Here is a 15,929-nt window from a genome sequence, read left to right as displayed (position 1 = left end):
CTTTGTTTTACTTATTTATTTTTGCTCCTGATCCTATGACACTGGTTTGAGAAAATTAGAATGGGTAGAGTAGATGAGCCAAGGAGTCCTGTGCCCAGCTTAAGGAGGTCACATTAAAGAATGTTTGCAAACCAGTCTTCTAGAGCAGGGCCTCTCAAATGGTAACAGGCTTATGAAGTGACTCTGGGTATTGGTCAAATGCATAATGTGATTCATATTTGGAGGCAGGGCTGAGATTTTCTGTTTTTAATAAGCTCCCAGTTGATGCTGATGCTGGTGGTCCTTGGCTGAAACTTTTGAGCAGCAAGACTCTAGAGGCCCCTCTCCTTGCCAGGTTCAGAAAATGTGAATAATGCATAGTGCTTAAGCAAGATACGCAGTGGCCAAGGATCCCAGATCCTTGCATATTACATGCTAAGTGGTTTTAGGCAGGTTACTTAGCTTCTCTATATATCACCTCCCCATCATTTGTAAAACTAGAATACTAAGAGGACTTTCCTCATTGTTGTTATTTTTAACCACCCTGTTCCAGGTTCCTAAACAACTTCACTATTTTTGACAAGGAATATAATTGCAAAAAAAAAATGCAAAGAAGGTTCTGTTGAATTTGGGGTGACAGGTGGTCCTGATTTTTCTGATATTTTCCTGATTTTAGCACTGAAAGTCCCATGTCCTGGAAACCCCTCTGTCCTCGGCAATTTAGGATGTTTGCTCGACCTGGCTGAATTCCCAGCTGGTCTTGAAAAATGACTCTCACAGGCATCCTACTCACCATAATAATGTGTGTTAAAGTCATTATTTAGGTAGCACTTTGTTGGTGGTGGTTTTATTGTTAACTCTTATTCTGTGTTTGTTGCTTTTTGCAGTGTTCAAAAGCTGAATGAGTTTCTCTTGAGTGATGAGATTGGTGACGACAGTTGGCGAACTGGTGAAGGTTCGCTTCCTTTTGAGTCCTGTAAGAAACACACTGGAGTTGTAAGTGTTTTATTTTTGTCATGGAAGTTGTGAATAGAGGACACTCTCAGCAGAATGGACAGATTAATACAAGTGAGATTAGAAGAGATTATAAGCTTTATTTTTTAACCCATGTGAAGAAAAATTGCTATTTGCTTCTCTACAACCTCACAAGTCTAAAATCAACAGACAAATGTATAAGTCTTGTCTTTATAAATCCAGAAAAAAATATCCTAAGAGACAATACGTGTTTAATTCAAAAGGAAATTGAGAGTTTGGTTACTCCAAATTTATATAAAAATAACACAAAATAAGCTTACTACTCATGCACCATTTTCTTGTAATACCATTTAGCTATACTACACTTTATAGTTTAAAACATATTTTCTGATGCATTTTATCTTTTGATCCACTTACATCGTCTCTTTTTATTTTCCAGTTGAATTACATTACATTGTCTCTTTTTTTATTTTCTAGCTCTTTTTATTTTGCATGTCATGAGGCTTAAATAAAGTCGTAAGATTACTAAGTGGTAGGGCTAGAATTAAAACTTGAATCTTGTAAGTTGTAGACCAGTTCATTTATCCATGATACAAATATTTACTTAGTATCTGCATAAAATCTAGAAACATAGTCAGTATTATTTTGTCATGCATTACATGTAATATGAATAAGCTTTTTTAAAATATATGCCTGTGTTTTTAGATTTTTTGGCTGTCCTGTGCTTTGTGCCAAGACTTAGGGTTGTAGCAATGAACAAGACATGTGATATCCTTCCTGTCACAGAATTCGCTTTCTTGAGGCAGGAATTGATAAGCAAATTAAAACAATAACATAGTTTCACTGTGTGAAGAAAATAAAAGAGGGTATTAGAGAGTGAATTGGGTACTTGAAGCAGGGTGGTCATTTCCAAAAAGGCCCTTCTAGAGAGCCAGCATTTGAGCTAAGACCTGAATAAAAAATAGGTACCTTTCCTGAAAAGTCATGGGAAAAGAGCATTCCATGCAGGAGAACTAGTAGATGCATAGATCTTGAGGTAGGAATTAATTTGATGTGTTCAAGGAACAGAGGGGCACTGTGGCTGGAGCCTGGTGAAGAAGAGAAAGATGAGATGATGTGAGAACAATGATTGACGGCCCTTGTAAGCCATGGAAAGAGTTTGGATTTTATTGACATGCAATAGGAAATTATTGGAAGGTTTCAAAGTAGGGAGTAATATAATTTTATTATGTTGTTGTTTATTATGTTTATTATGTTTGTTTATTATGTTGTTGTTTTCTGTGTAGAGGGAAGTCAACGGAGGACAAAGAGTAAAATAGTAGATCAGTAAAGAAGTCATTATAATAATATAGGCAGGAGAGGATGATGGTTGGAATTAGAGCTTTTAGTCCAGTTGCAGTGCATATTGTGAAAAAGGAGATCAAATTCAGTGTACACTTTAGAAGTTGAGCTGATAAAGACTTGCGATAGATTGGATGGAGGAGATGAGGGAGAAGAGGACTCAAGGAAGAATCCTAGGTTATTGGCTTGACTTCTGGGTAGATGATATAGCCATTAACTGAAATAGGGAGGCTGAGAAATGAAGAGATTGGTGTTGAGGTGGAATCACGAGGTACATTTTGCACATGCAAGTTTTGAGATACTTCTTAACCCAAGAAGAGACATAAGCATTGGAGATATAAATTTAAGAACCATTAGCCATTAGCCATTAGATAATATTTAAATCAATTACTGGATTATACCATTTTCTCGAAGGAACTGTCTAAAAAATTCTGAAGAAATTCTTAAAAATTAATATATTTCACAAAGTAGAAAAGCATTATTCCACCATGAGTCATAAGTTAATGTTAGTTATAATTGTTACTATTAGAAAAAATATATTTACCATTTATGTGAAAAAACACAATCAGTCTCCTGACTGGAATTGATTGGAACTTGGAAAGCTTTTCCTCGGAAATCAATCTATATTATATATTTTTTACGTCATGTTTAAAACTACTAAAAAATAGTTAAGGCAATCATGTGGCTATATTTAGACTTGTTTTCTTCTGCTGTTCTGGAGGTGTTTGTTTTTGTTTTTGTTTTTTAACTTTCTGTTAAGTTGTTTTACTGAACAGGTGTGATTTTGTCTGAGAAGGGACCACCAGCCATGTTTATATACGCTGGAGGAGCAACGCCTCAAAATGCTTGTTTGTTAGTGTGTGGACATGGACACAAAGGCAAAAATGCATTAAACAGCGTCTAAACTTTTAGGTAGTAGGGGGTCAAATATTTGATTAGAACCAGTCTCGTCACGCTTAGGATGGTCCTAGACTACCAAGGAACTTGTCTTTCAGAGATGGGGGATGAGCAGAGTGAGATGACCTCAAGAAACAGGATATAGGAGTTCAAGTTCATGGAGTTAGGGAAATCTGAAGAATTTTTTTGTATGAGATGTGGCATAGAAGAAAAATTGAACTGAGAAAAAGTTTTGGAAAGAAAAAAAGAATCCCCTTCAAACGCATCCAATATCTTCAGGGTTATTGAAACCAGACTGGACTTCTTGATGTCTTTCAGGGTCATTCATCACTGCTGATAGGCCAAACCACAAATGACAAACTTTTTAAAATGGAGTGAAAAAAGCTGTGTGTTTGAAAATAACACTAATGGAAACTCCTTCTTGAGAGTGCTTAAGATACTATGTATTCTGTAAAAGCTTAGAGTTAAGTGGTTTTGGCTGTAGAATCTCCATGGAGAATTAGTGACAGTCTAGGGCCAAAGTCTCTTCATATTACATCTGTGGAACTTCAACTCAAATCTCTGTCAACACATCTTCTCTTCCCACCCTCTTCTTAGTTTTGTGAAGGGCATGAAGTCATTTCTTTTGGACCTGTGGGGGCAATAATGTTACAGAATTAAAGACTCTAGAAGACAGTATATTTTATATGTAGGTATAGACCTGTTTTGTATGGAAAATATACTTAGCCTAAAGGATAGTGGCTTTCTACAACCTCCCTCTCATGCAGTGTACTTCCAGGAGTATTTGTGAGGGCTGTAGGAAGGAAAAACAAAACTAAAATAAAGTACATGAACATATTCTCCTCCTCTCTCTGTTTTAAGTCAAAATACATTAGTATTTTCTGTGTGACAAAACCACTGCTAGTGTCTTACTTTCTAATCTTTTCAGTGGCTTTTAAAATTGTGTATTTATCTGCATGTAGCCTAGCAATGTACTATTTGATAGTTTGGGTGTTCTGATAACACCAGTTGATGGAAATTGGAAGAGCAATATCTTGTTTGGATTAAGTTACTGATTATTTGAGTACATTCCTAATTCCCATAGTAGAACCCAATGGATTTTTCAAAAAGCTAAACCTGCAGTTCCAGGCCAAAAAATAACCCCCTAAAACCAACAACTTTCACAATTCTAGAATCCTTTCCTTTCTAGGTAACTTAACAGTTTAAAGTGTTTATTACATAGCCTTCATATTCTCTATAAGGTATTTGAGTAGGAAGATAATTATGGCTGAGTGCATTGGTTCATACCTGTAGTTCCAGCACTTTGGGAAGCTGAGATAGGTGGATTGCTTGTATCCAGGTGTTTGAGACCACCTGGGCAACATAGGGAGAACCCATCTCTACAAATAGTAAATAAGTTAGCCAGGCATGGTGGCAAATGCACCTGTAGACTCAGCTCCTCAGGAGGCTGAGGTGGGAGGATCACTTGAGCCTGGGCGGTCAAGGCTGCAGTGAGCTGTGTTCATGCCACTGCACTCCAGCCTGGGTGACAGAGTGAGACTCTGTTTCCAAAAAAAAAAAAAAAAGTTAATTATTTATGTTGAAATACTGACTCAATATATTTCTGGAAGAAATTTTGAGCTTAAAAATTTTTCCAGATTAGATGTTTATGAGCTAAATATTCTACTTTCTCTTTAGGCATTTATCTCTGTGTGAAACTGAACTAAAAAATTAGAGAATGACAAATTTCTAGGTATGACTTACATTCATCTTAAATATGCGAAGACTGTCACACCTCAGCTGGCATCCTCTTTATAATGGATGTCTTAGTCCGTTGACTAGGAATAGGGCTATAACATTCGAGATAGACTAGATCATTCTATAAGACTTGTGGATCTCCTGATGAAACACCGTAATATCTTTGGACAAAAAAAAAAATCTAGATCTTTATGCTTTTGTCAATACATAGCAGATGCTGGGTACTGTGTAGCTCAATCTGATTTATGTGAGTGTATCAGATTAAAAATCCTCATGATTCAGAGAATAATCAATAATGTATGGGTGGAATGTTTACAAGCCTGATAGCTGTATTAGTCTATTCTCACACTGCTAATGAAGACATACCTGAGACTGGGTAATTTATAAAGGAACGAGGTTTAATGGACTCACAGTTCCACATGGCTGGGGAGGCCTCACAATCATGGTGGAAGGCAAAGGAGAAGCAAAGGCACATCTTACATGGTGGCAGGCATGAGAGCATGTGCAGGGGAACTCCCCTATGTAAAACCATCAGATCTCCTGAGACTTAGTCACTATCACGAGACTAACACGGGAAAAGACCCCCACACCCATGATTCAATTACCTCCCACTGGGTACCTCCCACGAAAGCCAAACCATATGATAGCCTAATGAATGGATTCTAGTTTGACCTGAGTTAATCTGATCACCTTTTAACACCACACAGTTGTTTTTATTGCCTGGGCATAATCCATCCATATCATTGGAGAAAGATTATCCAAAACTTAGTTTGAGACTCTGTACTTTAACTTCCATCATTTGCAAGTATCCTATTTTCATATTTTCATTTTTTCTCAAGAGGCATGTGAATGAGGTTTAACTATAGCTTAAGAATTTTTCACTTTTTTTGTTTTTTTTTTTATGAAGGAGTCATTGAAATAATTAAAATATGACATCCACTTGTTTCTTTTTCTTGGAACTTAGCAATGTGAGTAAATGTTCAGTAAAACTTCATTTTTTAAATAAAGCTTCAACTTGTGTTCTTTTCCATTTGGAATGCAGCAGCCAAAAACTATAAACAGGAAACAGCCTGGAAGATATCACCTGGACAGCTATGAGCAATCAACACGGCGTCTACGTCCCGCAGAAACAGAGGACATTGCAATAAAGGTTATTTTTATTTCCTGGATTCTTACATGAATAGAAACATTTATGTTACTACTTTATGGTGTAGTTCTGCGAAAGTGTCCTTTTTCTTTTTACAGTTGTCATTAACCCTAATAACATTAAAAAAAAAATTCTGAGTTGTAATTGTCAGTTCTTCCTCATCTCCCAACCACAATTTTTGCTCCAGCAGCACGTTTCAACAACCAGAGAATGTGACTTTCTTCTGAATCTGCTTTAGAAGCTAGTGTCGCATGTATTTTTTCTGGTATTCCTATGTTTATCAACGAAATAAACTGATTCATGAGAATACCAATATTATAAATTCAAATTTCAGGAATATAAATTAGATAGTCATTGTTTTCAATCAGGGGAGACTCAGACTAGTGTATGCATTCACCAGTTTCCCGGTACTGCCCTTGATCTCATTTCAAACTTGGCTATTTGGACTCTCCCCAGGCATTGTGCTTAAGTTAAGGCGGAACAGGCAACCGAGAGTTGGGGATAAGAGGGAGTAATCAGTGTTGTGCAGGAATTGGGAGAGCTGCCGGCAGCAGTCAAAGGCCTCCATCCATGGGAGTTGCCAGAGTCCTGGAAACTTACCAAACTGGCTGCATTGGCTACTGGAGGATATCCAATTCCCCTGCACAGCCTAGGCCAGTCAGAGAGAGGGGGAGGCTCAGTATGGGGTGTATAGTAGAGCCAAGAGCTATGTTTAGGTCTCTCTCTCCTTGACACCTGACACAATACCTTCCCACAATAGCCACTTCATAATCGGAACAAACATGTGATTGAGTGGAACAAGCTAGTGCTAGCCCTCCGTTTTCCACTAATTTGATGCGTGATATTTGGGCAAATTACTATGCCTCATTGAGCCATGGTTTGCCCATCTTGAGGTGGACATGCCATTTTAGTGTGGTTGTTTTGGGGTTAAAAGGATATGTCACATATGAATTTTAAAGAGAGCTCTAGTGATTCTTGACTTTGGCTATACATTAGAATCACCTAGAAAGCTTTAAAAAAATGTGTGTGTGTGTGTGTGTGTGTATGTGTTGTTCCCTAAGCAATTATAATGTTCAGGCAGAGTGTGAACTAGGGGCTATGAAAAGATAAGGAATGAGAGATTGGAAAGGGTCCTCTATGCTGTTGTTTCCCAACTATGCCCAGATAACAACTAATGTATTGGTGAATAAAAAACAAGGCCAGTTTTTAATTGACATTTTCTGTTCACTATAGTAGGAATCTAAAAATATGTCTTTTCCATGTGTTTCATTAATTTTCATTTTGAAAGAAAAAAGAGAGACTATTATGATTTTTTTTCCAAAATTGACCATTCATGCATTAAGAAAAATAGCTGCTTATCAATGGCTTTGACTTTGCTGTGCTTCTGAATGGGCTCCGCAGTTTCAGGCTCACTTTCAAGCCCAAATTAATTTTTTATTTATGGTGAAAGCTCACAAATTGGTAATAATATATTTATTTTTTGAAATATTTTTATTATGAAATACAATATACTGCAGAGAAGTACATATTTATATCAGCAGCTCCCTCAGAAAATACTCCAACACACATATCTGCTGTCTTCTTATATTTTTCCCCGAGATATAATTGCCACCCTGTCTTTTATAGTCATCATTTCCTTGATTATTCCTGCTATGCTTGCCTCCCTAAAAACATATTTTTAGTTTCTTAAAAGTTTAAATATGTGTATATGTGTGTTGCTTCTTTTGCTCAACATTTTGTATATGTAATTCATCCATATTGTGTAAATGTAATCCATTCACTCTCATTTCTGTTCTATTGTACGAATTGTTCCATTCTATAAATATACCAGAATTTAATTATCTATTCTACTTTTGATGGACTGTTGGGTATTTTTCAGTTTGGGGCTATTGTGAACAGTTGCTGCGTTATACAGTATGTGCATCCTCAACCTTCCTAGATAATGGCAAACTGCTTTCCAAAGTGATGGTGCCAATTTACACTTTCACCAGAAGTGACTGAGAGTTTCAGGTGCTCTACGTCTTCACCAAAAAAATGCTTCTCGTTCTTTTGCCAAGTGTTGTGTGCTGGGAGAGATGTAATTGTATCTTGCTGCGGTTTTTATTTGCATTTTTCTGATTACAAATGAGGTCAAGCAACTTTCGATATAAGATATATTTATGAACATGGCCAGTGGGGTTTGGGTTTGGATTTCTCTTTCGTGAATTACCAGGTTGTTTGTCCTTCTCCTCTTTAAAAATTCTTGGTACTACTTCGACAGTCACATATGTTGCAAAATTCTTCTCCCACTCTATGTGACTTGGCTTTCCACTCTATGATATCTTTCATTGAACAGAAGTTCTTAATTTTAATATAGTCTAGGATACAACTTTTCCTTTATGGTTAATGCTTTGGTTTTTGGTCTTATTTAAGAAAATTTTTCCTACCCAGAGGCCATGAAGATGTTCTATATTAGCTCCTAAAAGCTTTGAAGCTACACTTTTTACCTTTAGTCCTTTAATACACATAAAATCAATTTTTGTGTTTAGTATGAAGTAGGGATGTGATTTAGTAGGTGAATCAGTGATGAATAATTTATTAGTAAATCATAAATGTAGCAGTAGTGCATTTGGTATTAGTCATTTTCCCAAATTTAGTAGTAAATCAGTAAGGTCTGATTTAATGTTTTCAAGTGTGATATCTAGTTGCCTAGCCCCATATATTGATCACTGTCCCCACTGATCTTCAGTGTGATGTCAGTTATACATCAAGGATGTATATGTGTGTGAATCAATTGATAGCCTTTATTTATTTTTCTCAGATTTATTTGTCTGTTCAGTACTCCACTGTAATGATTAGTATAGCTTTCTAATGAACATTGATACCTGTTATAACAAGTCTTTATAACTGTTTTTTTTTTTTCCTTCTTAGCTATACTTGGCCTCTTGGGGGAAAGAGGCTTAGGTGTTCTGGGGCTCATACCTTTGAATTTGTATTTTTTCCTTATATTTTGACTTGGAATTTCCTAAGTGCTTCTTTTAGTGAGATTTTTTACAAGCCAAATTTTGTTCAGCATTGTTACTTACTTTCAGCAGGAGAAAATGGACAGTGGTCTGTGTGTGCCCTGCCTTTAAATTTGAAAAACAAAACAAAACATTATTTTCATTGAGGTGAAATTCACTTAGCAGACAATCATTTCAAAGTGAACAATCCAGTGGCATTTAGTACATTCACAATGTTGTGCAACCACTACCTTTACCTAGTTCCAAAACTATTTCATCACCCCAAGAGGAAATCTCAAATCCATTAAGCAATTGCTCCCATTTCCCACTCCCCTTGCCCCAGGCAGCAACAAATGGATTTGCCTTTTCTGGATATTTCATATAAATAGAATAATATACTAGGTGACATTTTGTGTCTATCTGGCTCCCGCTTTTAAATTTTAATTCATTCTTTCCCTGTATGCCTGATACTCCTTCTTACCAAAGTCACCTCATCCCCAATATACCCTACCCCCTACCCCCATCATTATAGAACCAGCTCTAATGTGCTTGATGTGCTTAGGCATGCTCATATCTTTGTAAAATATGTAGTATTGTCATAAGTGTCTATGTGCTCTCAATTTAAATGTTTCTTGCTTCTTTCCTTCTGCTAAGTGCACCATTGTATCCTCTAGAATGTGTCGCTGCATTTTACTTATCCCCTAGTGATGTACACCGAGCTTGCCTCCATCTTTTCTCTATCACAAACCCTCCTATGATGATCATCATTGTACCTATCCTTACATGATCCTTTGCAAAGACTGATTTACATATTAGCTGATTTTCCAAGTTCAGACATCTAGTTGGGGAAGTCAGGATTTTAACCCTGCTGGTGGGGAATTTAGTGCGTTTTGTAAAAGGTGGGAGGGAATGAAAGTGTAAATGGTAGCAGGAGAAATTAACTTTAGCCTTCCTCCTCTTCTATCTTTCTTGTATGAATATTGTTCCTTCTTTTACTTCAATGTAGCACCAAATCAGACGGTGACATTGCATTCTTCTAGTTCTTTCCTGCTACTTTCAGACCATAACCTTTCCCTGTCACACTCATAAAGCTGTGGTATTTTCTACTTGTTCTCACATACATTATCAGAGGACCTCATAATCACTCTTCCACCTTCACTGTAGATGTGAGTATGTTTCCTAGTCCACCGTTCCGTCTTTGTATGTGCCACACATGGTAAGGATTTAAACTTCCAAGGGCACAGTCTATCCAGTATCCCAGCCTGAAAATCCCCTAATCTACTGTCACTCCATTTGTACAACCTCACCTGTATCACTGTGTCACCTTCTCCATAGTATTCAGCAGCCTGGTTATACATGTGTAGAAGGCATGAGGTTGGATTGCTGCAGAAAGGTACTAAAGGATTTTTAGCATTCTTCATAATATCACGAATTGAAAGACCCTCCTTTCACTTTCACTCTTTTTAATTTTTCATTTATACTACTGAATAGCCAAAACTCTAAATCAGAATTTCACCACTGTGTGTTCTACCTTGGGTCGAGTCTTTTAGCACTTACAAATTTTTATTTTAAGTAGAAATTATTCATTGATACCACACGTATAATTTAATTTCACACTCATATAATTTGTATTCACATTTGGTCACCACCTGGAACTGCATCCCCTCTATCTTACTCTATCAGACTAGTCAGTCACTGACAACAAACTCCTGGTACCCAAGTTTTCTCAGGCCTTTAATTTCATGGTCATTGTTTTTTTTTAACACCATTGAAACCTTCAATATCCTGAGCCCCTTCTTTTTCTCCCAGTCCTGTAGTACCTTTCTGCAGCAATCCAACATTATGCCTTCTACACATCTATAACGAGGCTGCTGAGTGCTATGGAGAAGGTGACACAATGATACAGGCCAGCATGGCCACAGATTTATTATCTCCAACCTCAGCTGACTCCCCTCCCCCAACAGCTATCTGTCATCCTTTTACATGTCTCTTAGCAGCATTATTTTCCAAACCTACAGTAGCTATGCAGCTGTCACCACTCTATTCCCACCTCCTTCTCTCTCCTTTTGCCTCCTCTTTCTCCAGATCACCTTAGCTCCCAATTTGCTGAGAACATCAACGGTGTCATGTAGGGCCTCTCTCAGTTTCATGCTGGCCCTTGTCCACAAGCATCTATTTTTGTGCCTCTTTTAGTCTCCTCACCTACCCTAGGAGAGAAAATGGAATATTCAGCCTCTGAGGCTGTATAATTTCTTTGCATGCCATTTGTCACTTAACCATAATGACAGCCCCAGCCAGCTCTGCCCCAGCTAGCTCTATTCATCATTTCCTCTGACATATTTTATAGTTTTTTGATCTTAGGCCTATTCTCACTATATTTCTTTACTTACAAATGCTTTCATTGACATTCAGTATATTTTACAAAACTAGTTAAAAGGTCTCTTTTTCCAAAAAGTTTTTTGACTCATCCCAGATGTAAATGATTTTCTTTATGAGCTGCTATTGTACTTAGTGTCTGTGTGTCCCCTCTATTTGGTACTTAGCCCATAATGTCATGTCTTGTACTCACTTCTTTCCATGGTTTACTTACTCAACTGATTGCAAGCTTCAAGACAGCAGGGAGGATGCATTATGCCTTCTTTGTAATCTATGCCAGCCTAACACAGTCCCTCACACAGAGTGAGGAAGATCAGCCATATTTATAAAGCAATCAGTAATTCGAATCCAGCCCTTCCATGCGACCCTCCTTCCATGACTAATTTCACACATAACTATGTGATGGATATTACTAAATGTTGTGCCATATATATTACAAGCTAGAGAAAACCTGCATGGACAAACACAAGCTAGCCTTTTCAAGCAGAGTTTTTCACTCTTTAAGTTATTCATTTTATGAAGAGTTTTTAGGGTTGTATGTAGTTATAATTCAGATATCACAAATCCATTCTGCAAAATTCCTAAACAATAGTGTGCTTAGAAATTTCATTTCTGGTTTTGAAATGAAACATTAGTTTATGAGCAAAGCGTATCTTCAGTTTCTCCTTATTTTTAGGAGCCTTTCTTCCTCTCATCTGTGTCTACTTCATCCTTCTAATTCTTGGGTTCTGTTACTGTTTTATTTCCTATTTTTATAACTGGTAAAACTATTAAGTCCACTTGAAGCTTGTTAAAACAAATAGATTGTGTGGGATGAATAGAAGGCATTGTGATTTTTCCTGATTGTTGGTGTTTATACCACAAGCAATGTTGCCTCACTTCTTTTATTATGCTTTACTCTTTTTTTTTAACTTCAGTGAATAGTTGGCCTACACAGTTCAGGAAACTCATTAATTACAGAATTTTCCTCCTCAGTTAATGAAGTCATTTTGCTGGAATAATTTGTGGTTATTTCTCTTCTTCATTTTAATCACTAAGATTTGGGGAATTGTCTGGCAGTGACAAAATAATTAATGTAGAGATTTCATTGGAAAATGTTTGGGATAATTGTCTGTCCATATGTAAACGATCCGGTAATCCCAAATTGTCAGAGATTTTAGCATTCTTCATAATATCGCAAATTGAAAGATCCTCCTTTCAGTTTCATTCTTTTTAATTTTTCATTTATACCGCTAAATAGCCATAACTCTAAATCAGAATTTCACCACTGTGCGTTCTACCTTGGGTTGAGTCTTTTAGCACTTACAAATTTTTATTTTAATTAGAATTGTTCATTGATACCACACATATAATTTAATCTCTTTATTTTTATTTTGTAGGTCACAAATGGATACTTTTCATGGGGCAGTGGTTTAGCTACATTATCCAATATAGACATTCGAATTCCAACAGGTAAGAGTCATTTGTTATGCATTTTTGTAATTGTTCATGACCGTAACCATAGTTTTCCAAGATAATTGAGCCTAACAAAAAGATACTTTTTAAAGACATAAATATTATTTATGGTTACCTATTTGCACTATTCTGCTTGTGAGCACTGTGTCACTGTGGGAATGGCTGGAAATGATGAGACCTGCCTTTCACCGTGGAGTCTATACCTTTGGACAATTATTTACTGTTCATTTGCTCATTTGGGCAATTTAAACAGTGGGGTGGTTGATTTCACTTTTTGTTTGAGAAACACTTTAAAGAAAGAGTATATGAGAAACTTATATTCTGTCTGTGAGAAATACTGATGAAGTTTTCAAGATACTTAAAATTTAAATATCAATAATTATATGTATTTAATATTTTTAAAGTTTTATCGAAATGTAATTGATCCACAAAAATTGCACATATTTAATGCTTACATTTTGATGAATTTGGGCATATTTATATACCTGCGAAAACCATCACCACAATAAAGGTATTCAATATGCAATCGCTACCAAAAATTTCCTTGTGTTCTTCTGTTTTCATTTTATTTTTTTGTGGGAAGAACACTTAACATGAGACTTATTCTCTTGACACATTTTAAAGTGCACAGTACTATATTGTTAATTGTACATACTATATTGACCAGCAGATTTCTAGAACTTATTCATCTCACATAACTGAAATTCAATAGTAACTATTAAACAACAATTTCCCATTTTCCCTTTCCCCCAACTCCTGGAACCCACCATTCTATTTTCTGCTTCTGTGAAAAGAAGTGTCTAAAATTTTAACTAAATTAGTTAAAATACGTAAAAGAGTCAAAATTTTAGATACCTCATAGAAGTGGAATCATACAGTAGTATTTCTCCTTCTGTGACTGGCTTATTTCATTTGGCATAATGTCCTCTAGGTTCATCCACGTTGTTGTGAATGGCAGGATTTCCTTCTTTTTGTAAGACTCAGTAATATCCCATTTCATGTATATACCACATTTTCTTTATTCATTCATCTGTCAATGGACATTTGGGTTGTTTCAATACCTTGGCTATTGTGAATGATGCTACAATGAAGATGGGGGAGCAGATATCTCTTTGAGACCCTAATTCTGATTCGCTTGCGTAAATACCCAGAAGTGGGATTGCTGGATCATATGGCAATTCTATTTTTAGTTTTTCGAGGAACCTCTATACTGTTTTCCCTTGTTGGCTGCACAATTCTACATTACCAGCAACAGTGTGTAAGGGTTCCAGTTTCTCCACATCCTCACTAACACTTGTTATCTTTCATGTTTTTTTATTACAGCCATCCTAACAGGTGTGAGGTGATATCTCATTATGGTTTTGATTTGCATTTCCCTGATGTTTAGTGTTGTTGAATGCCATTTTATATATACCTGGTGGCCATTTGTATTTCTTATTTGGAGAAATATCTCTATTAGGATTCTTTGCCCATTTTTTAATTGGATTATTTGTTTCCTTTCTGTTTTAGCATTTTTTTGTATTTTATATTTTGGATATTAACCTCTTATCAGATAGATAGTTTGCAAATATTTTCTCTCATCCTGTAGGTCTCCTTTTCATTCTGTTGTTTCCTTTGCTGTGCAGAAGCTCTTTAGTTTGATGTGGTTCTACTTATCTATTTTTGGTTTTATTGCCTGTGCTTTCGTGTGAAATCCAAGAAATCACTGCCAAGTTCAATGCCAAGAAGTTTTTTCTTTAAGGATTTTTATAGTTTCAGGTCTGACATTTAAGTTTTTAATCCATTTTGAGTTGATTTTTGTGTATGGTGTAGTATAGGCTCCAATTTTATTCTTTTGCATGTAGATATCCAGTTTGTTGAAACCCCTTGTTGAAGATCAGTTGACTGTATATGTATGGGTTTATTTATGGTCTCTCTCTTCTGTTCCATTGATATATGCATCTGTCTTTATGCAAGTACCATACTGTTTTGATTACTGTAGGTTTGTAATATATTTTGCAAGCAAAAAGTGTGATACCTCCAGCTTTGCTCTGCTTTCTTAAGATAGCTTTGGCTATTTGGGGTCTACTGTTTCCATATGAATTTTGGAATTGATTTTTCTATTTCTGTAAAAAATGCCATAGGGATTTTGATAAGGATTACATTGAATCTGTAGATTGCTTTGGGTAGTAGGGACATTTTAACAATATTAATTCTTCCAGTCCCTAAGCCCAGATGTCTTTTCTTTTTTTTTGTTTGTGTTAATTTCACCAATGTCATAGTTTTCAGTGTATATGTTTTTCACTTCCTTGGTTAATTTTATTTCCAAGTACTTATATGCTAACAACAAACTATCTCAAATTAAGAAAACAATACTATCCACAATAGCATCAAAAAGAATAAAATATTTAGGAATAAACCCAGTAATTTTTCCTTAAAATGTCTCTATAATTGAATAGAAATATTTTTGACCTGGCCTTATGTTCATTAGATGAAGATTTTTCTATTATAAATGCAAAACAAATTTATAATAGGAACAGATTTTTCTATTATAAATGCGAAGACACTGTCTTCTTCAAAGAGAAATTGGAGAAAAGAGTTATCCCAATTATTTATTTTAGTCAAAACTGCCCTTTTTATTCTGAATGAATTGAATATTAAAGTTAAAACTAATCTCGATAATCTAGGCAATTATTTCATTACTCTCTTTACTGATATCAGCTATTCTCATAGTTTTAAAAATAATAGATCATTTTATATATATATATATATATTTTCCTTTTCCAAAAAGACGTATCAGAGAAAGGAGCTGTTTAGAATACCTTATTGCTAGAGATCAAAACTGGGCCATTGATTGTAAAACATTAGCTTTTCCTAAATGTGTTTTGATGTTATTTCACTAAGAATCCATCTCTGTAGTTATCCTTTGTTTTGCTTTCCTAGGTCAGTTAACCATGATTGTGGGCCAAGTAGGATGTGGGAAGTCCTCTCTTCTCCTTGCCATCCTCGGTGAGATGCAGACATTGGAAGGAAAAGTTCACTGGAGCAAGTATGTATATTTT

The 15,929-nt window shown here is 35.9% G+C and overlaps 1 protein-coding gene across 1 annotated transcript in view; it reads left to right on the top strand.

Moving 5' to 3' along the window:
- ABCC9 (ATP binding cassette subfamily C member 9) overlaps positions 1-15,929 on the top strand; it is a 229,938-nt gene that overhangs the window by 134,344 nt on the left and 79,665 nt on the right. Inside the window, exons 20-23 of the mRNA XM_058443111.1 lie at positions 867-975; positions 5,972-6,079; positions 12,813-12,885; positions 15,811-15,916. Of these exons, the coding sequence (XP_058299094.1) occupies positions 867-975; positions 5,972-6,079; positions 12,813-12,885; positions 15,811-15,916 (396 nt within the window). The remainder of the gene's footprint in view (positions 1-866; positions 976-5,971; positions 6,080-12,812; positions 12,886-15,810; positions 15,917-15,929) is intronic.

Source organism: Hylobates moloch, unplaced genomic scaffold, assembly GCF_009828535.3.
Source record: "Hylobates moloch isolate HMO894 unplaced genomic scaffold, HMol_V3 SCAFFOLD_8, whole genome shotgun sequence".
NCBI classification, from domain to species: domain Eukaryota; kingdom Metazoa; phylum Chordata; class Mammalia; order Primates; family Hylobatidae; genus Hylobates; species Hylobates moloch.
Note: the sequence above shows the minus strand (reverse complement) of the source record. Positions and strands in the feature narration are given on the sequence as shown.